A 26,055-nucleotide genomic window follows, 5' to 3' on the forward strand; every position below is an offset into this window, starting at 1 on the left:
CCCTGGGAGGCCCCATCTGCCCCAGGAGACGGGGCGCACAGAGGCCCAGAAGCCACAGCGGGGGCTCCGCCCGCCTGCGCCCTCGGGTCTGCAGGCCCTTTCGCAGGAGAGCGTGGGCTCGCGGCTCCGATGCTGAAAGCTGCCTTTTAAGCATGAAATTGTCCTCAGGGCCGAGGGCTTCATTCCTGGGAGGCCACAGGGGTTCGTCACAAACAGGAGGTGAGAAAGACGTGAACTGAGCCTGACCGGTGGTGGGCTGGAGCTGGGGGGTCGGGGGGGCACAGACAGCTGCGTGCCGGGGGTGGGTATGGACGGGTCCGGAGAGCAGCTGGGGGCTGGAGGGAGGTGGGGGCAGGGGTGTGCGCCCTCGAGCTCTCAGCTGTGCCTCCCCGAGGACGGAGCGGTAGGGTAGAGTCAGACCCCAGCCCATCCTCGGCCCAGACCCTGGGGCCGTCTCGAGGCCTTCCCCTTTCTGCAGAGTCCCGTCTTCTGGTGTCGCTTTGACGTGTGTATGCGGGCACGTGTGCACAGGTCTTCAGTCAGAAGCCTGCCCAGCACATTCGCCTGCACCCCCAGGCCAGCAGAGAGATGGTCCTAACCCAGCCCGGACAGAGGCCCCGGCCTCTGAGTTCAAGTGCCGCCCCCACGTCAGAGGAAGTCACCCGGCCTCCAGATCCATGGGCCTCACCCCAGGAACCCACTCGGGCAGCAGGTCACAGGACTCCAGAAGGTTCCGGAGATCATCCCACTCGCCCCAAGCCACGGGGAGCAAGAGGGGTCCCGTGGGGGCCTGAGCTGTGTGTCCCGTGGGGACAGGAGAGCGATAGTAAGCTGGGCCGTGTCTTCACCCAAAGTCACCAAGGGAGAAAGAACACAGCACCCCCCGCCCCAGCGCTTCTGGGGCGGGGGTGGGGGGGAGCCTTCCGCTAATCAAGGGCCCTGGGGGCTTGCGCCTCCATCCCTCAGGAGGGCCAGGAAGGCCATGCCTGGGGAGGGTGTGAGATTTCCTTGGCTCGCTGGGAAGGGTCCTGGTGGACAGTCAGAACACCGACGTCGGCCTGCGTGGTGGCCGGCGAATATCGCGGAGGCTGGGCTGGGGGCTAGGCGACCCCGTGTGCACGCTCTTCTCACCCTGTGCTATTACAGAGGCCCACGCCAGTGCCTGGCCCCAGACGGGCGACACGGGAGCTCTCACCTTCATGGTGTGCGTGGCCGACTTGGCTGCACATCACGTTCCTTCGACAGAGGACACAAGACGCAGGACGGAGGGTAGAGGACACGTGAGAGCCGTGGGTCCATCTCATCAGAGTCCTGACATTTCAACTGCAGCCAGTGCGAGAGGACCGGCTCGTCTGAGCAGGCCTGGGGGCCGCCTCGAGCTCTGGGGAGACTATAAGCTACCCGCGCTAGCCCAGACGATGCAGCACTGCGGTCCAGGAGCCCCTGGAGAAGGGCCACAGGGCCCCACGAGGCAGAGCACTTAGGGCGACCGGACCCCCTCCTGGGAGCCGGACTCCTGCCTCTGACTCCCAGCTGCCTCCAGCCCCTTGTCTGCCCTGCGGCACAGCGGGCTGCTTGAAAACTGCAAACGGATCCTGTCCCCCGCCAGGATACAGATCACATCTCACCATGGCCTCCAAGACTCACCTGTCCACGCCCACCTCCTTGGTCTTTCCCTGCTCCCCACCTGCTTGGGGTCCCTCTGAGGCAGGCAGGGCACTTCGTCACCGCCTAGATAGCATCTGTCTGCCCATTAGACCCACAGGAGGAGCACCCCGTCTCCACTCACCTGTGTGTCTCAGGGCCCACCACAGAGCTAGACCCAGGGTCCCAGGGGCGGGTGGGGCATTCAACACCTATTTGTTCAATAAATAAAGCTTCAACTTCTGATACCCAGAGTTAGAAAGACGCAGGAAACCCATGTAGATGTACACCTGCACACACACACACACCCTGAATGTGAGAGGTCAGACACCTGCCCCCAGAGTACACACACAAGCGAGCCCCGGGTCCACAGCGTGCCGGGGTGTGTGTAACCACGTTCCCTCCCCTGAGAGGAACCTGGGCCCCTTTGCCTTCCGCTGTATCTGGATCCGCGATCAAGCCTTGCTTACTGGAGGCGACAAACCAGTTCCCTGTCCTGAAAGGGCGAGCGGCTGTTGTCCCCAAGCAGACGGGGCGGCCCTGTGCCCCGGCTCCTTCTGGGCCCGCCTGCCCCCCATCCTAAAGGAAACCTGTTACCAGCCCCCCACCCCGACTCCCACCTTCCGTCCACCCCGATTCCCACCTTCCATCCGAGTGTCCTAACACCCAGGTGTCTGCCCTGCCTGCTTCAGCCCCCAGCCCAGCTGGCGGGGCCAGCTCTCCCACCTTAGGAAGCTCACCACCTCCTGGGAGGCCTCCTGGCTGTAGACTCCCAGGGTCTCGCCCTGCCCCTGCCCCCTCAGGGGTTACACCCTCTGATCTGTCAGGGGCTGAGACTCGCTCCCCAAGGCTGGGTTTGCTTGGTGCCACTTCAGATGCCGATTCCCAAGAGGGCAGTGGCTTTGGGTGTCTGTGTGACTTATGGTGTCAAGGGTCCCCAGGGGTCAGCTTAGTGGAAAAATTAAGGCCCTGGAGGACGAGAAGGCACCCGCTAAGAGGATCATATAAACGAGGCCGCGCGGGGCGGACTTGACCGAGCCAATCTGAGAGCTTAGTGCTCTGCGAGGAGTTGGATGAGCCCAAGTCACAGGACCCTTCCATCTCTGACCTCCCGGGAGGCGAGGGCGGGAACCCCGGGGGGGCCCTGCCCTGCCAAGCCCAGGCTGGAGGAGGAGGAGGAGGGAGGCGGGCTGAGTGGGAGGGGCGGGGGCAGCGCGAGTCCGCCGTGACCTACATCTGTCCCGGCGCCACCAGGCCACCGGCAGTCCATTCAGAGCCTCCGGCAGCAGCTGGACGTGGGGAGGCGGGAGCGGCCGGGAGGCCGGAGGCCGGCTGTGCACCCAGGTCAGTGGGCCCTGCACACCTGGCTGTCCACCGGGGCAGGGGCAGAGAGGGAGAGGCTGGGATCCCGTTGCCCTTCTCTGCTCAGGAAGGGCAGGCAGGGGGCAGGGAGCCCAGAACTCCCCTGGGCAGTACATCCCCTCCGATGGCTGGGGACACTTGGAGGACGGAGCTGCAGCGAGTCTGTTGGGGCAGTTCTGTCCCAGGCTCAGACTCTCCCGGTGCTGCTCAGCTGGCAACGCCGACCAGCTTAAATACTCTGAGCAGCTGTCCAGAATAAGGACCTCCGGTCTGGAACTCGGCACATCTTGATTAATAACATGGTCAAACAGGGAGAAAAGCCCCGGGTGTCTCTCCCTGCCCTGACTCCTACGCATTGAGAAGCTGGAAGCAGCAGGAAGCGGGAGGGCTGGATGGAGCTGGTGGGGCGGGGGCGGAGTGCTGAGGGCCTGGGGGAGACCGGGAGACATTTGCAGGGACTCAAGCTGCCGTTTGGTGCAGAGTTAAAATTCTTCTCCAAAGTGGAAGAAAGCTTGGAGCAGAGCGTCTCCTCCCCAACGGCCCCCCCATGAGGACCACGACCCTCTGACCCTCTGGTCTCCCACCAAACGGATCTCTCACCCTTCGCCTTTGACCTTGTCCCGGATCTGGCTTACTCCTGAAGAGGCCGAGGTCGGGAGGGCGAGCTGGCCAACGTGGGCCCCTGGGTCCCAGTTGGGGCTCAGCTGCTCTCCCGTCTCAGCTGGGGTCTGGAGGCGGGAGGCTGGAGGGACAGACGCGGGAGGATTATGCTTCTTGGTGTGTGACGAACGGCTGAGTAAGTAACCGAGAGCCGCTCAAGAGTGATGGAGACATAGGGTGAAGATGCTAAGACGTCCGTGCTCACTGCACCAGGGAGGAGGCGGTGGGCAGGCTCGGGGTGGTGGTCCTGGGCGTGGGTGGGACGGAGCCCCCCACCCTCACCCCCGCCACGGCCAGCTGGGTTCCCCTCCGGCCCCCTCGCCCTGCCCGGCGACTCCCCGCAGAACAGCGGCTGTGGCCTGTGACCGCCCCAGAACGCGGCTGGCGCGCTGCGGCATTCCAGCGCGCCGGGGCAGTGGCCGGGCTGTGGGGGGGACGCCGCGGGCCCGGGGTGCCAGCGGGTGGGCAGTTATGAAACGGAGGCTCCTCGCTTGGAGGACGGAATGTGCCCTGTCATGTGATTCTATACTGAGGGCTCTTTGGGCAGGAAATGGAATCTCCAAAATGGAACCCTTGGCCACGGGCCAACCGCACTGGGGGTGGGACTGCTGGGAAGTTCTTTCAAGACACCCCCTTCCCGCTGGACTCTCGGCTCTCCTTACTGCTCTCAGCCCAGCCCAGCCCCAGGCCCCCTGCCCTCTCCCGGCGGCCCGCCTCGTCAGCCTCAATGGATGGCGGTTGGATGCCGTTGAGCGGGAGTCAGAGGGGTGCTGCTGGTGGTGGAGGGGGTCTGGGAGGCACTCTTGCCCACCTGACATTATAACTCACTGGCTTTGGAGGGGGTGGATGGATTTATGGAGATCCTGATGTTCCAGCCTAGAAGACCTTACGGGCAGCCCAGGGATCCTTGCCCGCAGGCCTGGCGATCTGGATTCCAGATTGGGTGGGGTGGGAGCTGGAGGGCTGCAGGCCCTGCTCGAGACTCTCGGGGCTGGTGGAGCGACCCACAGTCCCAGGGCATGCCGCTGGAGAATTCTCATCCCCAGTCAAGGGGCCAGGCCGGGAACAGCTGGGAGACCCTGAGGTCTGGAGTTTGCTTTCCTGATTTGGGGATGGCCGTGTGCCGCCCTCCGAGCGTCCTCTGGGCCTGGGGCCCCACCAGCAGGCCAGACCTCCAGCACAGCTTGTAGCTCATCCACAGTTTCCTTTCCCTGGATGAGATTCCAAGCGGGCAGTGCCCTACCCTCCCTGGTCTCCAGGGGGTGGGCCATGCTGGGCCAGCGAGTGGGGGAGAGGAGCTCCTGGCCGGCCGGGGTGCTGAGGTGTGGGAAGGACGGGGTGACCAGCCTGGACCTTTCTCAGCAACCCCACCTTCTGTTCTCAGATCAGTCAGCGCCAAAGAGGAGCCGGAACCATGGCAGGTGGGAGAAGCGCCCCCTCCACTCTGCTCACCCCACATGGCGCCCACCAGGAGAGGGCGGGGGGCAGGGCAAAGAGCATGTGGCTTGTTAGTTCCGGATTTGGGTTTGAACTTGTTTTCCTAAATCCGGGGAGCAGAGCCCCTCCATGGGCCCCGATTCCCACCAGGAGCCCTTTTCCACTCTCCCTTCCCCACCCCCTCTCCCGGGACTCTCCCGGGGTCTCCCCAGGGCACCCATGGCCACTCCCCTGGGGCACCACTCACACGTGGAAAGACCACCGCCACACCCGCTAGAAAGCCCCAAAGCCCTTCTCCCTGGAGGAGCCGAGGATCCGGCCCTGCCCAACTGTGGGGGGCGGGGGGCCCCTGCCCCTCCGGCTACAGGTCTAAGCTGAGGCCCACCTCCCTTCCCGCCACCTCCTCCAGGGAAGTCCCTCAAGAAGTCCTCCACGCCGGGTGTGAGCATCTGGCAGCTGGTGGAGGAGGTGCCCAAGGGTTGCAGCACGCCCGACTTCGTGCAGAGGCCCATCGCCTTGGCGCTGCAGGAGGGTAAGGCCCGGGAGGGGAGTGGAGGGGACGGGGCCCCGGGCCTGCTCCAGCCCAGCCCCTAACCCCTGTGTCCGCAAGGGGCCTGAGGAGCAGAGAAGCAAAGGGGTGCAGGCCTACCACGGGACAGGCATCTGGGAAAGAGGGTGGGGGTGTGGTGAGCTGGGGAGCAGAGGCTCATGAGGCAGCCCTGGGACCCGCACCCTCCCGGCCCACAAGCAGCTCTGCAGAGGCACCCTCGAAACGGAGTGAAATGGGGCTGCCCCACAGTGGCCCCGGGGGCCCATAGGCCGCAGAGAATGGAGCCGGGGAAGCAGAGGGAACGGGCTGCGGGGGAGGGGTGAGCGGGCACCCTTTCCCCAGCACGGGCCCCCCAGCAGGTTTCAGAGCCCCTCATTCTGGCCTAAGGAAAATGACACCCCCTCCCCCGTTAGATCTGACTCTACCTCTCCAACAACACTGTCATGAGAAACTGCGTCTCTCATCAGGGGTGGGGGACTGGCATCTTTATTCCCAACTGTCCTCTGCTAAGACACTCCTGGGGTGCTGGGGGCCTGAGGACAGGCAGCACCTCACCCCGCCCCACCGGCTTCCAGGCAGGGATGGAGCTGGGCTCTTTCCCGAGGCTGGAACCCTGGGTCTCAGGACCGGACCCTTTGAGCACCACCACCAGGCTTTGCCAAGGTCACGGTCCCCCCACCAGAGAGTGGACACAGGACCCACAGAGGACTCCCCCTTCCCAGGCCCAGGAGAGTCTTTCAGGCCCCCGCCCCGCCCTGGCCCTCAGGGGCATACACAGACAGGGGGAGGGCGTCCTTGGTTGCCTGAGACTGCGTTCTTACCTGGGGACCTCGGATCCCCAGGACCAAGGGCAGGTCCCCCTCTTGGACTGGGCAGCTGAAGTGCCCAGAGCATCACAGAAAACATGCATTAAAATCCCCATCTGTCCTCCCTCAACCCGTCAAACTGCCTGCCTGCCTCTTCCGGTTTCAGGGAAGACCGCCACCTTCCGGGCTGTGGTCTGCGGGGAGCCCAGGCCCAGGGTGCGCTGGCACTGCTCCAAAGGGGACCTCAGCAGCTCCAGCAAGTACCAGGTCTCGTCCAGCACGGGCCACAGGGAGCACGTGCTGCAGGTAGGACTGCGGTCCTCCCGGGCGGGGGTCCTCCCTTCCCCTCCCAGAGCCAGGGTAGACCAGCAGGCCAGCCAACCTCTGCTGACAGAGTGCTGGAGCTTCCTTCAAGCCCTGGAGGCAGGCTGCCTGGCTTACCACCCCAGCCTTGAAAAATCACCTCATTCTCTCTCTCTTCCTCTGTGAATTGGGGTGATGATAGTGCCTCCTTCACGGGGTTTTTATGAGCATTGAAGGTTTAGCTAATAAACCTCCCCCAGGCCCGACCTGCAGTGAGCACTCAGTCGATATTGGTCAGTGTCAGTAACATTCACAGTTACACGTCACAGAACACCTACTACGTGCTGCTCCCGGGCTAATTGTTTGACCTAGATTGTGTATTTTAATCCTGACCAGTCACTGCTTTGGGGTAGAATTATTTCGGCCACGCTGTGTGGCATGCAGTGTCTTAATTCCCTGAACAGGGTTCGATTGGGAGCTTGGAGTTTTAACCACTGGACTCCCAGGAAACTGCCAAATTTATTTATTTATTTATTTATATTATTTGCCACACTGCACAGCTTGCAAGACCTAGCTCCCTGATCAGGGTTCTATATATGGGTATTATTATCCTCATTTTATAGGTAAATAAGCTGAGGTCCAGGGAGGTTAGGTAAGGGGCCCGCAGCACACACCAGAGACGGTAGTTAGTCCTGGATCCGGTGGACTCCGGGAAGCCACTCTCTGCCCACCGCAGCCCTGACCTAGGTTTGGTCTTGGGGTCTGCTTTCCTCATGAACACGGTAAGGTCCATGAAGACAGGAGCTTGCCTTGTTCATCTTATAACGTAGTTATGCCCAGTGACTGGAGGAAGGGGGGCTAGCCCTGTTCCCCTGCCTTCGGCCTCTCTGCAGATCAATAAGCTGACCGGCGAGGACACAGACGTGTACCGCTGCACTGCCGTGAATGCCTATGGAGAGGCCACGTGCTCGGCGAGGCTCACGGTCATCGAAGGTGGGCCTGCCCGCCCCCGCCCCCTCCCTCCTGCCCCACGGGGCTCCGGGTGTGGGAGAGCCCTAAGGGGATCAGGCCTCAAAGCTGGGGGGTGTGGGGGAGCCATGGAGGCCACAGCCCCACCAGGTGCGGGGCCCCAGGCTTCACCCGCTGCCTGCAGCCTCTGCCCCTGGTCGGGGAGGCTCACGCCCGCAGGCGCCCCTGCAGCTGTGCCGGGTGACCTCCTCTTGGCCCTGAGGCGTGAGGTCGGGGTCTGAAAGTTGGTTTCTAGTCCAATCGTTTGCTAACTCACTCCCGGGGCTTCGGTTTCCTCTCTTGGCGTACAAGTCTGCGTGGAGTGGGGCGAGAACATGGGGGCAGGTAACACAAAGGCCAGAGCCTGCCTTAGACATGCTTTGCTTTGGTTTGCTCGTGTTTCCAAAATTTCAAATTAATCGTCAGCAAGGGATCGAAAGTAAACGTGTCTTGGAAAGCGGATCTCATCTCTCAGTTGGTTATGTTTTTGTGCGTGAGTAACAGAAAACCCTCCTTGATGTGGCTCAAGAAGCAAAGCCACTTTCCTAGCCCCACGATGACAAGTCCCAGGGTGGCATCCAGGCTCCGGCAGAGCTCGGGGCTGCTGGGGGAAGCCAGACCCTCCCGCGGTGTGCCACCCTGACCTTGTAGGGCTGGCTGCTACGGACCCGGCTAACCCACATGCAGGCAGGAAGCCGGGATGGAGTGGCCCTGGGACATCTGGTCCTTTTATCAAGAAACAAAAGCTAATATATTATTGTAGATCAACTACACTTCAATAAAGAAGAGTCTTACAACTGTGGAAATAGACAGTACTTCCAAGGAAAGAAGCATGAAATTCATATGGTCCTGTACAGTGTAAATTCTTTGTTCTTCAGTAAAAGTTTTAAGGTTTTAGGAAGACTGAGTTAGAGAATTTCTCCCCTGGAGACAGAGGCATGGGTAACTTGTCTCGTTAAGGTAACCAGCACAAAAGTCAGATGGGAAGCCTGCGGCAAGCTAGGGTTTTGAAGAGAGATTATTATTTAAAGCGCTCATTTATTTCGTGTGTTCCTGCTCTCTCAACGCCCACTGCCCAGGTCATGTTCCCTGGCCATTCCTGGTTTCGAGAGGAGCCGGGAAGGCGAGAGGCCTGCCCTCCGGCCTCCCCGGGGGGCGTATTTGATGCCCCCAGGCCTGGGCCCTGAAATGGCGGCTCTCAGGTGGAGGGGGAGGACAGCTGCCCCTTAGATGCCCTTCAGTGCGCAGTCACCAGCGGCTCCCCCCCGCATTCACGCCACCCCCAGCCCTGTCGACATGAGAGTGGGCCGCCCTGAAGGATATGGGGATCAGGCTGCCCCCCTGGGTCACGCTCTGAGCCGGAGATAGCCGGACCCTCCGCCATGTTCTTCCTCTTCCTGGATGGCCGCCAGCCTCAGAGAGGACTGGGGGTGGGCTCCGCTGGTTCTCAAAGCCCACCAGGGTTTCTCCTTTCTCTCCCCGCCTGTCCACATTAACCACCTCCTCTCTTCCTGATGGTCTAGTTGGCTTTCGGAAGAATCGGAAGAGGCCCAAGGAGCCCCAAGAGGGTAGGTGGAAAGTTGTCCCAAATCTCCTTAGGGTCTTTGGGGGAGGGGCTACTCCCTGCCAGCGCCCCACACCTGGTCAAGCCCTCAGGGTGCTTCACAGGCCATCACCAGCCCACAGGAGGGGGCTCCTTTCCAAAGCCCAGTGGTCTGTCACGAACCACAGGCCCCCTTTCCAGCCCCCTCCCCCCCTCCCCCTGGGGTTCCTACAGAGAGGCCTGTGTGAGCCCTGTGGAGTCCCACCTGAGGCTGGGGCTCATTCCTCTTCCTTTTCTAGACTTCAGGAAGGAGCTGGTGGACTTCCGGAAGATGTTGAAAAAGAGGTGGGCCTGGGCCTGTCCTGGGGAGGGGGTCTGGAGGCTCCGCCCCTGCTGAAAGCCGGCTCGCACTTGCTGCCCCTCCCAGCGCCGGCAGGGGAGAGGGGCTTCTGCTGGCTGGTGGACTTGCTGGGAGCGCTGGACCCCAGGCTCCAATTCTAAGCTCTGTGTCCTTGAGTAAATCATCTCCGCTCTCTGGGTTGTTTGTAAAATGTGCTCCACTCGAGCCACAGAATAATGTCCCCTCAGACACCCTGGTCTGAAAGCCGCAAGACAGTCGTTAGTTAGGAGAGAGTTTCTGCCGGCGGTGTCTCCGCGGCCTCTTGCTCCAGGAAGCCAGCGCAGCGCTCACCCCCTCAGGGCGCCGGCCCGGTGGGTGACCTGCCCACCCCGCTCCCCAGGGACCCGCCTCCCGCCCCGAAGAAGAAAGTAGACATGGATCAGGTGTGGCAGCTGCTGATGACGGCTGACCGAAAGGACTACGAGCAGATCTGCCTCAAATACGGCATCGTGGACTTCCGCTGGATGCTGCGGCGGCTGCAGCGGATGAGCAAGGAGCGCGAGGAGAAGCTGGCGCCGGTACCGCCCCGCCCGCCCCGCAGCCCCTGCCCCGCCCCGCGGCCTCTGTCATCCCCGGGGGCGCCCTGGGGGTGGGGTCGGGGGACATCACATCTGGAGCGCCAGCCGTGGAGGGGCCGCCCCCGCCCCGTCCCCACGCGGCGTCAGCTAAGGACCTGCGTCCTGGCTTTGAAGCCTTGCTTGGACACTCACTGAAATCTGGGGCCTTGGAAAAGTTAGGGCTTCTGGGTCTTGGTTCCATTCCTTGTAAAGTGGGTGTTACAGGCATCCCTGCCTCGCAGGGTTACTGAGTGGTGGTCAGAGGATGTACTTAAAGCACTAAGCTCCGCAAAGGCTTGAGGTTTGCCCACTGCCGTCAGCACACCATCACCCGATCCTGGGGGGTCTGTCTTATTTCTAAAGGCTTCCGGGGAGACGGGCTTCAGCCGCTTACAAACTGAAAGAGAACCGGGAAGTTTTCCCTGAGTCTATCTAGCCCTGGTGGAAGTCTGCTTTCTCTAATGGAAACGCAAAGCCACTTGCTTGCGTTACCTTGAGAACAGTGTTATCAGCTTGGAAGGCGATTCATCCAACCTTCCATCCAGGGACCCAGCTTTCCTGCTCTGGGCTGGCTGCTCAGCCTTGACGCAGGACCCAGCCTCCACCTTGTAACCCAGCACACGTGGGCTCGGGCGCTGCCGGGGGCTGGGGCCTGAGGACCCGGAGCCCTGAGGAGCGCACTCAGAGGGCGCCCCCGACGGGTTCATCTTCCCTAGTACCTCAACACCATCGCCAACCTGAGACATGTCCGGGTCAACAAGGAGGGGATCGCAACCTTTGGCCTGGAGATGGACCTCAAGAGTCCTGAGAGCAAGATTTACCTGTACAAGGTGAGTCTGGGGGGGCGTCAAGGAGGGGGTCTGGCAGGGGAGGATTGGTGCGAGCAGCGTCGACAGGGACGGTGAGGACACAGGCGATATGCCCTGCGCCCTGTGGAGCCCCTTCTGGCTTTGCTGTGGTCAGGTCCAGGGTGTCCAGCCAGGGCACTGGGTCAAAAGCGAGTTCTTAGAAGTGCACCCCTCGCCTCTGAGCGCTCTCTCCAGACACACCTCTGCATGGGCCCCACGAGGAGTGACCCGTCAACCAGGTGGGGGTGGGGCAGGGATCCCAGGGGCTGGGCTGGGGTGTCACACTTGCTGGCTGTGTGACCTCAGGCAGGACGCTTACCTCTCTGTGCTGGCAGCCTCGTTCGTGGCATCAGCATAATGCAGGACCGGTCAGTCTCTTGGGGCGTCTAGCTGATAAACGAGCATGCGCGACGCCCCTCCCCCAGCTCTCCCTCCTGTGCACGCTTCCCTGCCTCTCACCAGCCTCACCTCCTTCCTCTGCCCCTCTGTCCACCGTGGCCTTCCCCGCCATCCGCATGGCTAACTCCTCCCTACAGACTCCCTGGCCCCCCATGTAGTGCTTTAAAAAAAATTTTTTTATATTGAGGTACAGCTGATAATGGGCTTCCCTGGTGGCTCAGATTAAGGTAAAGCGTCTGCCTGCAATGCGGGAGACCTGGGTTTGATCTCTGGGTCAGGAAGATCCCCTGGAGAAGGAAATGACAACCCACTCCAGTATTCTTTCCTGGAGAATCCCATGGACAGAGGAGCCTGGTAGGCTCCAGTCCATGGGGTCGCAAAGAGTCGAACACACCTGAGCGACTGAGCAGGCGTGCCTGTACCCAAAGTGGAAAACAGAGGATTGCCTGGTACAGAGCAGCTCTAAGTGTCTGGGTGTGTGACCCACCCCCTGGGCTGCACTGTCCGTCGCTAGCCTGGGAAAGATCAGAATTCCAAGTAGCGTTTCTACTGAACCCGCATCGCTTTCGCACCAAAGTCAGAAAATCACCAGGCGCGCCGTGGTGGGTCAGGGATGACCAGCAAGGAGCCAGTCTATCCAGGGCTTGGCTGAAGTGGGCGTGTGCACAGACCGCTGGTAGTACTCTGGTTCCTCATGAATGAGAGCACGGGGGACCGGCCACCCTGCTGCCTCCCTGCCCTGCTCGGGAAGGAGGTCCACCGCCCGCCCCCCTGCCGAATCAGCACTCTCTCGGGTGTCTCTTGCATAATGCTGACAGATCGTTTACTCCGTCTCAGAGCCACGGATATTCCTAGAGCATTTATTTCCCTCCACCACACGCTCGGCCTCCTCCCCGCCCCTCTCCCCACCCCTCGTGGTCCCGCAGTGTCGTTTGGTGCCAAGGCCAGTGAGGAGCACGGCTGGTCGTCCGCAAGCAGGATGGGGGCAGGAGGAGCCGTGGACCCACGGAGGCCCTGCGCCCCCCTTTTCCTCCCCTGGCCCCAGGATGGCGAGATGGTCCCCTATGGCTTCGACAACGAAACCAAGCACTGTCTGCGGCATCTGGGGAAGCACTACCAGTTCCAAATTCAGGACCTGCAGCCGGAGGACGCCGGCATTTACCAGGTCCGGGTGGAGGATGCCCACATCTTCACCACGGAGCTGGAGGCCAGCGGTGAGTGGTCTGCCCTGAGCGCCTGGGCGGGCGCCAGCGTGCCTTCCAGCGGGGCTGCTGGATGGCCGGGACGCGGCCCCCTCGCCGTCCGGGAGAGGAGCTCGTGCCCGACGGTTAAATGTTGATGATCCCTTTTCAGAAGCCGCGGTCCGTGTTCTCTTGGCGCTGGGCTGGGCGCTGAGGGTTTCAGACGTGGGCTCTCGCCCTCGCTCACGGTCCGTCCTCAGCATCCACTCCCTCTCAGGCCGGAGCTGACCAGTTCCACAGCCTCCCTTCTGAGGCATGGCCCCCTTCATGACCCCCAGCAAGAAGCTCCACTGTCCCATCCCTCCCCTCCCTGCCTGTCCCCCTCAGGAATGGTCCCTTTCTCCATCATCAGACTCTGTCCCTTTCCACCACCACCCCCTCCCCAGCACCTGGCAGCTCAGGGCATTGGAGGGCACTGACCCCTAGGGTGGGGGGAGCTTTCTGCAGATAAACCATGGAGGATGAGGCTGAGTCAGGCTGAAAAGGGGTGAGACCTCCAGGTGGCCCGGCGCTGTGCACAGGGAAGGGGGCAGGACCCTGGGCTCAGCCAGGCCTGCCTGTGAATTCTGGCTGGACCACCTCTTAACTGCGGGAGCCATTTAGCGTGTAAAGCCTCAATTTTCAGACCTCATGGACGGTAACAGCAGCACCTGCCTTGCAGGTGGTTGGGAGGATCGGTCGGAAGGCAGGTATAAGGCTCCGTACTCAGCCTGTCCGTCTCCTTCCTGAACCTACCTGCCCCCGGAGAGGAGGTTCAGATTTAGAATGCCAGCCACGTCTCACTGTTCACAGCCTAATTATAACTCCTCACTTTATGTGGAGAAACTGACACCTGGGGTGAGGGGTGACCTGTCCGAGGTGAGGCAGGCAGCCGTGGCCCAGCCGGCCTGCCCCGGGCGCCCTGGGCCCCCGGCGCCCCGTGTCGGCTCACGCCCCGCGTCTGCCCGCAGCCATCCCGCCCCGCGTGGTGGTCCCGCTGGCCGACGTCCGCTGCGAGGAGCGGGGGGACGCCATCTTCGAGTGCACCCTGTCCAACCCCTGCCCCAGCGCCGCCTGGAGGTTCCAGCACCAGCCTCTCCACCTCAGTGACAAGTACGAGGTGTTTGTGTCCCCGGACGGGCGGACCCACCGGCTGCTGGTGCGAGGGGTCCGCTTCTCCGACATGGGCCTCTACTCTCTGGGCACCAAGCTCCACGCCTCCAGCGCCTGGCTGGTGGTGGAAGGTGAGTGGGGACCCCGGGCTCTCCCCGCCTTGGCTGAGGCAGGCCCCAAGGCCCAGGGGGGCGGGGCTCCCTGTCAGTGCCCTGTACTGGGGACCCCTCATCCCCGGAGGCCAGAAAGGCCCCCAAGAGCCATGCTCCACGCCTGCAGTGCGGGCCCTCCACGGCGAGCCCACCCTCCCCAGCAGCGTCTGCTGCACTGGGCACAGATCCAAGGTGGCCTGGGGTCCTGGCCAGGGCTGAGGACAGTGGGCCAGGTCCACCCAGGGTGAGGAGCCCCTGGGTCAGGCCAGAGAACATCCTTAAACCCCCTTAGGGTTCTGGGTTCAAGTTGATCCCAGGAAACTAAAGTTGACATTCGTAAGACAAACAATAGAATAAGTTGATTTAAAGGGAGAAAAAAAAAAAAACAGCGAGGCAACTGCAGGTGGCAAATGACTTTTGGCTTCTGTATTTTCTCCCAAAGTCCTCCTGAACCACCGAGCAGGGTCGGGGTGGGGGCCTCGGGTACAGGACCGGGGGAGGCGGTGATGGGATGAGCCACCAGCGAGCTGGTCTGCCTGGCTTCCTCCAGAGATGGCCGGCTTGCTTCTCTGTTGGGGAAACTGAGGGTCAGGCAACTGGGGAAACCGCTGGGGTCTGAGAGGCGCCTCAGCCTGATTTAACAGGGCTTTTCTCTTCTCTCTCTCCGTGGGCGTGACCTCTTACCAAAGCTGGGAAGGATAAGAGCCTTCTGACTGCAAGCGCTGACCACCAGAGGCAGGCACAAGAAGGCCAGAGCCCAGAAGATTTCAGGAGCGCCCGTGGGGAGGGGGATAGATCCAGAGAGCAGGGCCCCACAGGGAGCTTCCTCCAGAGAGCTGGGCTGGCCTCTGGGGCCACAGCCAGCCCAGACAGGGGCGGCCTGGGAGGGCCTGGTCACTCCTTGATGGGGGGCAAGGAGGCAGCTCACGCAGCATGGGGCCCTGGACAGGCCAGAGAGGGCTTTCTGGAAGAGGAGGGAGGCAGAGTCCCGGGTCTTGGGGTCGACCAGCTCCATGGAGGGAGAGGGGGGGACCGGAGCCTTCCGGGGGGCTTAAGAGGGGGCTTGGAATCCGGGCTGGGACTCACGGGAGGCCAACAGCGAGGTCGCAGCAGAGACGGTGCAGAGCCAATGGGAGCCTGGGAGGCAGGGTCCTGGCAGCTTGAGGCTGGAGGGCTGGGGGAGCGGGCCCCTTGGGGAGCCCAGGCTGGTCCTGCAGGGTCTGGCTTAGAAGGGCAAGGGTCAGAGATTCTGCAGGGGGAGAGCCTGGGTGAGCTGAGGGGAGGGCACGGTTTGAGTGGTGGGGTGGGGAGAGGCATGGCGGGCCCAGGGTGGAGCCACAGGGCTGGCCCAGGGGGTGCTGGAGGCGACCACGGGGCAGGGGGTCCCGGAGCACTGGAGCCTGTAGGAGGACGGGGCTCTAGCTCCGTGGCAGGCTGGGGCCCTGAGAAAGGGAGCGATGCTGACCACAGGGATGCAAGGGGCTCCTGGGGCTCAGGGGCATCTGCAGGCTGGCACCTCCAGGAGCCACCTATATCTGCGGGTGAAAGCTTCTTCCAGGGCCGCGGAGCTCCTGAGGCCAAAACCGGGGCAGAGGCAGATGATGGAGGCCCAGGGGGTCCCGGGGGCTGGGGAGAGGGCCCACGGGGGCTCAGGACAAGGGAGGGCCCAGAGTCCGTGGGGGCCTTGGGTGAGGTGGGCCGCAGTTCCAGCGGGGCCCAGGATCCCCGGGCCTGGACTGCCGGTCGGAGGGCTCCAGGCGAGGCTGTGGTCCCAGGCCCTTGGGATGACACTGGGTCCGACCCCAGCAAAACCGGGGCCCACGGCAGGCCTGGAGTGCTGGTGTGCGGTGGGGAGCGAGGGGGTGAGGGTGGCCCCCAGGCGGCAGGGCTGACCGGGTCTGATGCTAGAAGCCACAGGCTCAGTGAGTCTTCAGGCCCTGGTGGGACCCTGGAAGACACGGATGGGTTGAGAGGCTCAGGGGCCATGGGGTCTGAGCCAGGTTTCCGGGACGGGTCCCGGAGCTCCAGAGAGAAAGCACCCAGAGGTGGGGTGGGCCACGTGAGTGGCCTCGGAGGCCCGGAGGGGATGGAGTCTGGGCTGGGTGAGGGCTCCGGGTATCCCGGGGGAGCAGGCCTGGCCTATAGAGCCGGTTTCAGTGATGGCTTAGGCGGGCCAGGAGCCGTGGGTTTCGGCCGTGCTAGGGGCCCGGGGGGAGCAGAGCCTTGGGACAGGGGTGGTGGCAGCTGGGGCTCAGAGGTACCTGGGGGCACGTGGTCTGGAGGCAGAGATGGTCGTGGTCCTGCAGGAAGGGCGTCTGAGGGACCTGAGAGCCTCAAGAGTGGTTCGGGCGGCCCAGACAGGGGCCCTGTGGGTGGGAGCAGCGTGCCTGCAGAGGCTGGGGGGGCCTCCAGAGGCTGGGGAGACAGCGGCCCTGGGGGCAAGTATCTTCCTGGTGGCCGGGGCCGGCCTGGGACAGCAGGGTCAGTGGGGAGAGGCGGCCTGGGGGCCTCAGCTGCAGCAGAGACTGTTGGGGAGGGACGCGCAGGGGCAGAGCCGGGGGTCTGGCGGGGAGCGGGGCCTTGGGGTCAGACTGGAGATGATGCGGGCTGCAGAGCCCTGGGGGGTCTGGGGGCTTCTGGAGAAGGAGCGGGTGAAGATGGCTCTGGGGTGTTGGGGTCTCTGCAAGCGGCAGGCCAAGTGCATGACAGGGGTGGAGCCAGAGGCCTCGGTGTGGGGGTCTCTGGAGCTGGGGCTGGTCCTGGGGGTGCTCCCGGGGGCCCCGAGGCATCAGAGTCTCACGCTGGGGTGGCCCTTGAGGGCCGGTGGGCTGATGCGTCCGGTGAACCGCTGGGCTGTGGGGATGGGTCACGCGCTCTAGGGCCTCAGTCAGTAGGAGGCACGTCAGCTTACCGAGGAGGGTCCAGGGGTCTTGGGCCTGGTGGGGTAGAGCTAGTGGGGGAGGCGGCCTTTAGAGATGGTGTGGGGGGCCCTGGAGGAATAGGGGCAGGGGCTAAGGCAGGTCACAGGGGTGGTTTAGGGGGTTCTGGGGAGTCAGGGTCATGTGGTGAGGCAGGCTATAGAGAAGGTTTAGGGGGTTCTGGAGGAATGGGGGCAGGGGCTAAGGCTGGTTATGGGGATGGTTTAAGGGGTTCTGGGGGAGTTGACTCAGGGGCTAGGGCTGGTTATGGGGATGGTTTAGGGGGTTCTGGGGGAGTTGATTCAGGGGCTAGGGCTGGTTATGGGGATGGTTTAGGGGGTTCTGGGGGAATTGATTCAGGGGCTAGGGCTGGTTATGGGGATGGTTTAGGGGGTTCTGGGGGAATTGATTCAGGGGCTAGGGCTGGTTATGGGGATGGTTTAGGGGGTTCTGGGGGAGTTGATTCAGGCGCTAAGGCTGGTTATCGGGATGGTTTAGGGGGTTCTGGGGGAATGGGGGCAGGCGCTAAGGCTGGTTATGGGGATGGTTTAGGGGGTTCTGGAGGAATGAGGGCAGGCGCTAAGGCTGGTTATGGGGATGGTTTAGGGGGTTCTGGGGGAGTTGATTCAGGGGCTAAGGCTGGTTATGGGGATGGTTTAGGGGGTTCTGGGGGAGTTGATTCAGGGGCTAAGGCTGGTTATGGGGATGGTTTAGGGGGTTCTGGGGGAATGGGGGCAGGCGCTAAGGCTGGTTATGGGGATGGTTTAGGGGGTTCTGGGGGAATGGGGGCAGGCGCTAAGGCTGGTTATGGGGATGGTTTAGGGGATTCTGGGGGAATGGGGGCAGGCGCTAAGGCTGGTTATGGGGATGGTTTAGGGGGTTCTGGGGGAATGGGGGCAGGCGCTAAGGCTGGTTATGGGGATGGTTTAGGGGGTTCTGGGGGAATGGGGGCAGGCGCTAAGGCTGGTTATGGGGATGGTTTAGCGGATTCTGGGGGAATGGGGGCAGGCGCTAAGGCTGGTTATGGGGATGGTTTAGGGGGTTCTGGGGGAATGGGGGCAGGCGCTAAGGCTGGTTATGGGGATGGTTTAGGGGGTTCTGGGGGAATGGGGGCAGGCGCTAAGGCTGGTTATGGGGATGGTTTAGGGGGTTCTGGAGGAATGAGGGCAGGCGCTAAGGCTGGTTATGGGGATGGTTTAGGGGGTTCTGGGGGAGTTGATTCAGGGGCTAAGGCTGGTTATGGGGATGGTTTAGGGGGTTCTGGGGGAGTTGATTCAGGGGCTAAGGCTGGTTATAGGGATGGTTTAGGGGGTTCTGGGGGAATGGGGGCAGGCTCTAAGGCTGGTTATGGGGATGGTTTAGGGGTTTCTGGAGGAATGGGGGCAGGCGCTAAGGCTGGTTATGGGGATGGTTTAGGGGGTTCTGGAGGAATGAGGGCAGGCGCTAAGGCTGGTTATGGGGATGGTTTAGGGGGTTCTGGGGGAGTTGATTCAGGGGCTAAGGCTGGTTATGGGGATGGTTTAGGGGGTTCTGGAGGAATGGGGGCAGGCGCTAAGGCTGGTTATGGGGATGGTTTAGGGGGTTCTGGGGGAGTTGGTTCAGGGGCTAAGGCTGGTTATAGGGATGGTTTAGGGGGTTCTGGGGGAATGGGGGCAGGCGCTAAGGCTGGTTATGGGGATGGTTTAGGGGGTTCTGGAGGAATGGGGGCAGGTGCTAAAGCTGGTTATGGGGATGGTTTAGGGGGTTCTGGGGGAGTTGATTCAGGAGGTAAGGCTGGTTATGGGGATGGTTTAGGGGGTTCTGGAGGAATGGGGGCAGGCGCTAAGGCTGGTTATCGCGATGGTTTAGGGGGTTCTGGAGGAATGGGGGCAGGCGCTAAGGCTGGTTATGGGGATGGTTTAGGGGGTTCTGGGGGAGTTGATTCAGGGGCTAAGGCTGGTTATGGGGATGGTTTAGGGGGTTCTGGAGGAATGGGGGCAGGCGCTAAGGCTGGTTATCGGGATGGTTTAGGGGGTTCTGGAGGAATGGGGGCAGGCGCTAAGGCTGGTTATGGGGATGGTTTAGGGGGTTCTGGGGGAGTTGATTCAGGAGGTAAGGCTGGTTATGGGGATGGTTTAGGGGGTTCTGGGGGAATTGATTCAGGGGCTAGGGCTGGTTATGGGGATGGTTTAGGGGGTTCTGGGGGAGTTGATTCAGGCGCTAAGGCTGGTTATGGGGATGGTTTAGGGGGTTCTGGGGGAATGGGGGCAGGCGCTAAGGCTGGTTATAGGGATGGTTTAAGGGGTTCTGGGGGAGTTGATTCAGGGGCTAAGGTTGGTTATGGGGATGGTTTTGGGGGTTCTGGGGGTATTGATTCAAAGGCTAAGGCTGGTTATAGGGATGGTTTAGAGGGTTCTGGAGAAGTGGGGGCAGGGGCTAGGGGAATGGAGTCAGGGAGTAAGGGAGGTTACAGGGGAGACTCAAGAGGACCTGCGGCGATGGGGCCAGAGGATGAGGTGGGCTTCAGAGATGGTTCAGGGGGATTTGGAGGAGTAGGCTCACTGGCTGGGGTGGGAGAGGATGGTGGACTCAGAGGCCAGGAGACCATGGGGCATGGCTCCGGATACTGGGCGGCCTCAGAGGGGCCTTACAGTGGCCCGAGCCCCAAGGATGGTCCAGAGGCGGGCAGAGGGACGGGCAGAGGCGCAGGTGCGGGGCTGGGCTCCGGCATAGCCGGACGGCCGGGCACCGTGGATGGTGCAGCTCATGGGGACGGCCCCAGGGGCCCGGGGATGCTGGGGGCTCCGGAAGGCCTGTCGACGCTTTCAGAGGGGCGGGGTTCTCAGAGTGGTTTGAGGGGCTCTGGACGCCCAGGTGCCCCCGAGGCATGGGGGGCTGTGAGTTCTGAGGGGAAGTCAGGTATCACAGGGCAGCGAGACGGCTCTGGGCTCCCGGGGTACCCCGGGCACAGAGGGGCTCCCAGTGGGGAGGGCGGGGCTTCCGGGGTCCCTGATGATCGGGGGGCATTGCAGGGTGAGACCTGGGCAGAGTCAGCTGCTCAGGAATCCACACGTGACCAGGACTCCTGGAAATCAGGTCCAGGGGTGGCAGGCAGGGGTCTGGCATCTGTCCAGGGGCCATTGGCCCCTCAGGGTGCCGGGGCCGCACAGCTGGGTGGCAAGAGGGTGGGGGCCGGACGGGGGGTCCCTGTGGGCGCAGGCCAGGGTCTGGATGGCAGCCAGTTGCCCGCAGAAAGGGGCAGATCCACATCAGGGCCCACTGGTGGGCGCGGGGAAAGACATGCGTGGGGCCCAGGCAGGGAAGACCAGGGGTTTGGCCAGGACAGCTCTGGAGCCTGGGACCAGCCCCCAGGCCCCGGGGTTTCGAGCTCCCTCCAGGAGGAAGACGCCATTCGCAGGGGGACCCAAGAAAGGCTAGACGGCTCCTGGGGCTGGGAGGGGGCTCCAGACGGAGAGGAGGCTGCTGGGGGGCGAAGCCCAGGCTTCCTGGATGGCAGAGCTTCGGGTCTGGGAAGGAGCAGGGCTAGTGGCCCAGGGGACTCAGGTGTCCCCGGAAAGGGGACTTCTGCTGGTGGGGAGGACGGCTTCTCTCAAAAGCCCGGGGGTTCGGGACGACAGGGAGCCCGGGATGGGCTGGATGGTCCCTACGGCAGAAAAGAGCCTGGCGATGGGTCATGGGGTCAGGGGCCTGGCGGTCCACCGGGCGCAAGACACAGGAGAGGAAGGGGCTCCCCAGATGCTGAGGATGACAGGGTCCATGGCCCAGAGGCCCTGGCAGAGTACGAGGCGGTGGATGAGGCCGGCGTGGCAGAGAGGAGGCTGGGCCCATACAGGAGCAGGACTCAGACCTGGTCCAGGGTCGATCCTGGAGCAGCAAAGCGAGGTGGGGAGGATGAGGCCAGAGACCTGGGGCAGCCGCCTGGTGGAGAGGACACGGGGTACCCTGGGGAGTCCCCCAGCCGCCTGGGCAGTGGCAGAGATGGCAGAGATGGCGGATCAGACGCCTACGGCCGGAGGAAGGACGCCACCCTGAGCCCCAGATCCAGACGCAAGCCTGGCACTGGTGGCTTCTCTGAGGACGCCCGAGGTAGGTGCCTCTCCGTTGTTCTGGCTCTGGGGGGTGGGGGCAGGGGTCTCCCTGGACACCGGGGTGCAGGGCCGCCCCCAGGCCTGCCTCTGGGCCCGGGACTTTGCTGCTATCCCTGAGCCCCATTTCCAGGAATCTTTTCTCCAATCAGGAGGCTACTCTTCCTCCTTGCGCGGGTGGGACGCAGGCTTCTCGAGGCTGAGAGCCCTCCTAGTGTCTGTCTTGACCCCCTGTGTCCAAGGCACTGGACTTGGTCACCTAGACATCCTTGGGTGTCTAGGGCCCTTCATCTCCCTGGGCCCCCAGACGCCCTGTACCAGCCTGAGCCCTGCAGAGAAAATGGGGTGGTCTGCCTTGCTGGCAGGACATGTGCTGGCATGCACCCCCAGGGTGCAGCGGGAAGCTGGGCGAGGCGATCCCTGGGCACCCAGCAGCCCTCCCCGCTGTGCCCCTCCAGGCCCCGCCGGCCACTTCTCCCAGGGCCTGGCTGACACAGAGGTGGAGCGTGGGGAGGCCGCCGTGCTCTCCTGCACCCTCACACGTGACCTGGGACCTGGAGCCTGGTTTAAGGACGGAGTCAAGGTACTGCCCCCGCCGGTCCTGCTGACCCCCGCTTTGCCAACCAGCCTGCGGGGGAGGGCTGAGTGAAGCAGAGGGGTGCAGACAGCAGCGGCTTTGCAAGAAGGAGATTTCACTCTTTGCTGTAACGGCGCCGACTCTGGGAGAAGTTTACATGGTAACAACTTGGTGTGTTTGGAAAGGGCTGTCTCTTTGAGTGGACATGTTCTCCACCCAGTGCCCCCCGGACAGGGCCCTGGCCCTCCCGCTACCATCCAACCCGCTGTCCTGTCCCAGCACCTGGTGAAGTCTGTCCTTCGGGCTCCGGACTCCCTGAGCAGCCCCCACCCCTCCACTAACACCTCAGTGGGGGTAGGCCCAGGGCTCGGAGCTCAGCTTCGTCCTCAGCTGGTTTCTGGGCCAGTAGTGCTGCCCACTTCATAGGTCGCTGGACGGCTAAGGATACGCTAAACGGGGGCCTGGCTCCTGCCGAGCACGGACAGGCGTTCCTTCCCGCAGCTTCAGTAACAGGCCCTGGCCAGCTTCGGGAAGGGTGCACGGGGTGGGTGACCGGCCTTCTGTGGCCTCGTTCTCAGCTCAGCGCCCAGGACGGAGTCGCTTTCGAGCAGGACGGGCTGGCGCACAGGCTCGTCATCGCCCAGGCGGACGGGACGCGTGCCGGGAGGTACAGCTTTGCAGCTGGCGGCCAGGAGAGCGAGGCCACGCTGACCGTCCACGGTGAGGGCCGGCCCCCCTCCCCGACAGGCGGCTCTCAGCCAGTGACGTGCGCCAGGGCTGAGAGTCTGGACGTGTCACTGGCCTGCGGCCCCCGTCCAGTCTTGCTCTCCGTTGAGAGGTTGATGCTGTTGTAACGAGCAGCCCGAATGCTTCCCCTCCTCGTCAGCATGTCCTCGGGGAGGTCCAGCCCCCGGGGACCCCCACCCCTGACTCCCGGGCCCTGTGCTCCCCAGACTCCCCAAGGCCCCTCCTCCCCCACCCTTGACTCCTGGGCCCTGTGCTTCCCAGACCCCCGGGGCCGCTCCTCCCCCAGCTCTGACTCCCTTGCCCTGTGCCCCTCAGATCCCCCAGTCATCGCTCCGGACGTCACCGCGCAGCTGAGGGAGCCGCTGGTGGTCAAGGCTGGGAAGCCAGTGACCATGAAGGTCCCCTTCCAGAGCTGCCTCCCAGTCCAAGCCACCTGGAGGAAGGACGGGGAGGAGGTGGCCGGCGGCAGTGGCCGTGGTGCCCAGGTGGCCGTAGGGGACGGCTTCACGCGGCTGTGCCTCCCCAGCGCCAGCAGGCAGGACCGTGGCCAGTACAGCGTCACCCTGAGGAGCCAGGGCGGCTCCACGCGGGCCGAGCTCACCCTGCAGGTCCTAGGTGCCAGCCTGGCCCTCGCCCCGTCCCGGGCCCCACCTAGCCCCCCACGACACTGACCCCCATGCGCGCTGCCCAAGACCAAACCTGCCCGAGCTGGGCGTGCCCTCCTCACGCTGATTGGAAGATGCAGCTTAGAAAGACCCGGGGGCTCCTTGGGGGAGACTGGCTGAGTAGATACTAGGGGTATTATAGTATACTATAGGGCTATTATACGAGGGCTATAATGGGGTGGGTGGTGGTCCCTGCCTGGAGTCACGTCAGTCGGGCTCCTCGTGGTCCACGTGGAGGACCCAGGCAGGGAGGCTCCGCTCTGTAGCCCATGGCAACCGGGGGCACTGCGTGTGGCCGGAGCCCCTGCAGGCGGGTGCCTTCCATGTCGTTCCCGAGGGCTGTGCGTGTCGGGGGTGGAGACCAGGGCCCCTCGAGGTGAAGCCCGCCTGGGCCTTCCACTGCAGGCAAGCGTGTCCACTGAGGGGGGGAGTGTGGCTCCCCTGTGGCTCCCCTGACCCCCCCTCTCTTCCCGCTCCTCTTGGGGGTCCCCAGACAAGCCCCAGCCCCCGCAGGGCCCCCTGGAGGTGCAGGACAGCCACGGGGCTGGAGTCCGCCTGCACTGGCGGCCCCCGAAGGATGACGGTGGCCGGGCCCTGCAGCACTACGAGGTGGAGAGGCGGCAGGCTGGCCGGAGCGCGTGGCTGAAGGTGGGCGAGCCCCGCTCAGACAGCACCACCTTCACGGATGCCCACACGGAGCAGGGCAAGAAGTATGCCTACCGCGTGCGGGCTGTGACCGCAGAGGGGCCTGGGGAGGCCCTGGAGTCCGAGGAGGTGCTGGTGGCACCTGAGGGTGAGAGGACGGGGGACCGGGGCGGGGACACTGCTGGGCTCCACGCCGCGCCCAGAGGCTGGGCCCTGAGAGACCCCAGCTTCTCTGGGACCTGGAGGCTGGGTCAGTGGGCAGGACGCAGGGGTCTTGTCCAGCTGTGGCTCTGTGGGGCGAGGTGGACGGCAGAGCCGCTCTCCGAGGCTCATCCTCCTTCTGGGGCACCTCCCAGGGGATCGAGGCAGAGGGGCTCAGGGCCGGCTCTTGTCCCCTCCCTGTTTGTGTCACTCCTGTCCCAGAAGTGTGGGCTGGCTCCCACCCTGGCCTCCCTGGAAGGGGCTGTGTGTGGCCTCCCCCAGGGCCCGCTCCTCCTCCAGGTGCCCCCCGGGAGCTGGGGCCTCGCCCGGCCCCAGCTGACCAGCACCTCCTCCCCCGGCAGCTCGGCCTGGGCCCCCGCCCCCGCCGTCCATACTATCGGCCTCCAGCCAGGGCGTCACTCTGTCCTGGACGGCGCCGCGGGGCCCCGGCAGCGCCCACATCCTCGGCTACCTGATCGAGAAGCGCAAGAAGGGGAGCAACACCTGGGTGGCCGTGAACCAGAAGCCAGTGCCCGGTGAGCGGCCCGGGGGTGGTGGGCATCGTCCTGGCCTCCAGAGCCTCCCTGGACCCCCAGCCCGGGTCCTTTGTTGGGGCAGCATCAAGCCAGATGACTTAACTGTTTTGCTTTTCCTTTGTTCGTCTGGCTGTGCTGGGCTGGGCTTCGTCTCGCTGCGGAGAGCAGGGGCCCCTCTGTAGTCTGGGCGCGCGCGCATCGCACAGCGAGCTTCCTGTGCAGAGCAGGGGCCCTAGGCCTGCGGGCTGCAGTGGCTGCAGTAGTTCAGCGCGCCCACCCTACTGAGTCGATTCTGAGAAACTGCTTTCTGGGCCCAGAATGAACTCAGAAAGGCCCATGCCCAGGCCCGCAGGACAAAGAGGCTCAGAATGCCCGGCAGGCCGTGCTCCTTGGGGCTCAGCCTCCGTGTCTCTGAAAAGAGGGCATATTGGGCTCCGCCGCTGACAGGCTCCCTTTAATCGAGGTGGGAAAACAGCTCTAAAGCAGGGGGGTGCCGAGCGCTGGGGGCGCCTGCACCAGGCTGCCTTGCAAGGCAGGGGGGCGCCGAGCGCTGGGGGCGCCTGCCCCAGGCTGCCCTGCAAGGCAGAGGCAGAACCGCACAGGGACCCTGAGACCCTGCACGGCGCCCTCCGCCTGGAGAGGACCAGGCCTCCCGGCGCGGCAGCAGGATGCGTGAGCTGTAGGGCCAGGCTGGTCCCGTCTGGGCATCGCCGGCCCCGTCGGGCAGGACTGATGTGCAGGGGCCTCCCACAGAGAAGAAGTGGACGGTGGGGGACCTGCGGCAGGGCTGGCAGTACGAGTTCCGGGTCACGGCTGTGGCCCCCTCCGGCCGGGGAGAGCCTGGACCCCCGTCGGAGGCTGTCTTCGCCCGCGACCCCATGAGTAAGTGGGGTACCGACCCCCGGGGGGCCGGGGTTGGGGGGGAAATGAAGGTGGAAAGGCCTTAAGGGTGAGGAATGATTTAGGGAGCCAGCACTGAGACAGACCCAGGCCAGAGGTGGGGGTTGGCAGAGTCCCACCCAGAACATCCCTGGGTCAGTCCTCTCCCTGGCTCGATTCCTGCAAGCTCCCACTCCCTCCCGTGAGGAGTCATCATCCCTGGGGGGTGGGGGTCACAGGGGAGCCGCACTGCCAATTTTCCATTCGCTCATCACCTACCGGGCGCTGGCATGGTCCCAGGAAGCACTTGCGGGCTTGGGAAACTCCCGGTCTAGAGCAGCACTGCCCTACCTGTGGTCCCAGTGCCCACGGCAGACAGCCGGGACGCCAGGAGAGAAAGCTGCCCCGCTTTGTTTGATCCGCATTTCTCAAATTCGAGCACAGAATACCTTTCCCACGAAACACCCATCAAAGCGTCTCTCCACAGCACATGGCTGCCCTGTGTACCTCCCCTGAGCTCTTACCCTCAACAAGCCCCAGGCGTGCAGCAAGCTCCTGGCCACTGTGGATCGGCCGGAGGCATCCTTCCGTGTCCGCCGGGCCCTGAGCTGGGTGGCTATGGGGCTTGGACAGACTCAAGGAGTCTGGGGGACTACCCCCCAGGTGGTGCCCCAGGCTGGGAGGCCAGAGCCCTGGGCCACTGTGCAGCCCACAAAGCCCTTTATACACGTCACAGCTTTGCTATGAAAACCTCATGGGCAGATGGGCCCCATTTTACAGGTAAAAAGCAGAGTGTGGAC

General features: G+C 63.5%; 1 protein-coding gene across 2 annotated transcripts in view; it reads left to right on the forward strand.

Moving 5' to 3' along the window:
• Positions 1-2,856: 2,856 nt before the first annotated feature.
• IGFN1 (immunoglobulin like and fibronectin type III domain containing 1) overlaps positions 2,857-26,055 on the forward strand; it is a 29,763-nt gene continuing 6,564 nt past the window's right edge. The window contains exons 1-19 of one of the 2 annotated variants that reach the window (XM_070768762.1): positions 2,857-2,988; positions 5,051-5,087; positions 5,513-5,635; positions 6,626-6,765; positions 7,656-7,755; positions 9,294-9,338; positions 9,613-9,658; positions 10,054-10,231; positions 10,987-11,100; positions 12,563-12,731; positions 13,709-13,981; positions 14,692-14,751; positions 20,899-21,006; positions 21,464-21,588; positions 22,161-22,302; positions 22,645-22,944; positions 23,488-23,787; positions 24,203-24,376; positions 25,130-25,258. In XM_070768762.1, coding sequence (XP_070624863.1) covers positions 5,081-5,087; positions 5,513-5,635; positions 6,626-6,765; positions 7,656-7,755; positions 9,294-9,338; positions 9,613-9,658; positions 10,054-10,231; positions 10,987-11,100; positions 12,563-12,731; positions 13,709-13,981; positions 14,692-14,751; positions 20,899-21,006; positions 21,464-21,588; positions 22,161-22,302; positions 22,645-22,944; positions 23,488-23,787; positions 24,203-24,376; positions 25,130-25,258 — 2,533 coding nt within the window. In that variant the 5' untranslated portion in view covers positions 2,857-2,988; positions 5,051-5,080. Of the gene's footprint in view, positions 2,989-5,050; positions 5,088-5,512; positions 5,636-6,625; positions 6,766-7,655; positions 7,756-9,293; positions 9,339-9,612; positions 9,659-10,053; positions 10,232-10,986; positions 11,101-12,562; positions 12,732-13,708; positions 13,982-14,691; positions 14,752-19,328; positions 21,007-21,463; positions 21,589-22,160; positions 22,303-22,644; positions 22,945-23,487; positions 23,788-24,202; positions 24,377-25,129; positions 25,259-26,055 lie in introns of those variants that run through there. The other variant, XM_070768761.1, reaches the window with a different exon arrangement.

This window comes from Bos indicus, chromosome 16, assembly GCF_029378745.1.
Source record: "Bos indicus isolate NIAB-ARS_2022 breed Sahiwal x Tharparkar chromosome 16, NIAB-ARS_B.indTharparkar_mat_pri_1.0, whole genome shotgun sequence".
Lineage (NCBI taxonomy): Eukaryota > Metazoa > Chordata > Mammalia > Artiodactyla > Bovidae > Bos > Bos indicus.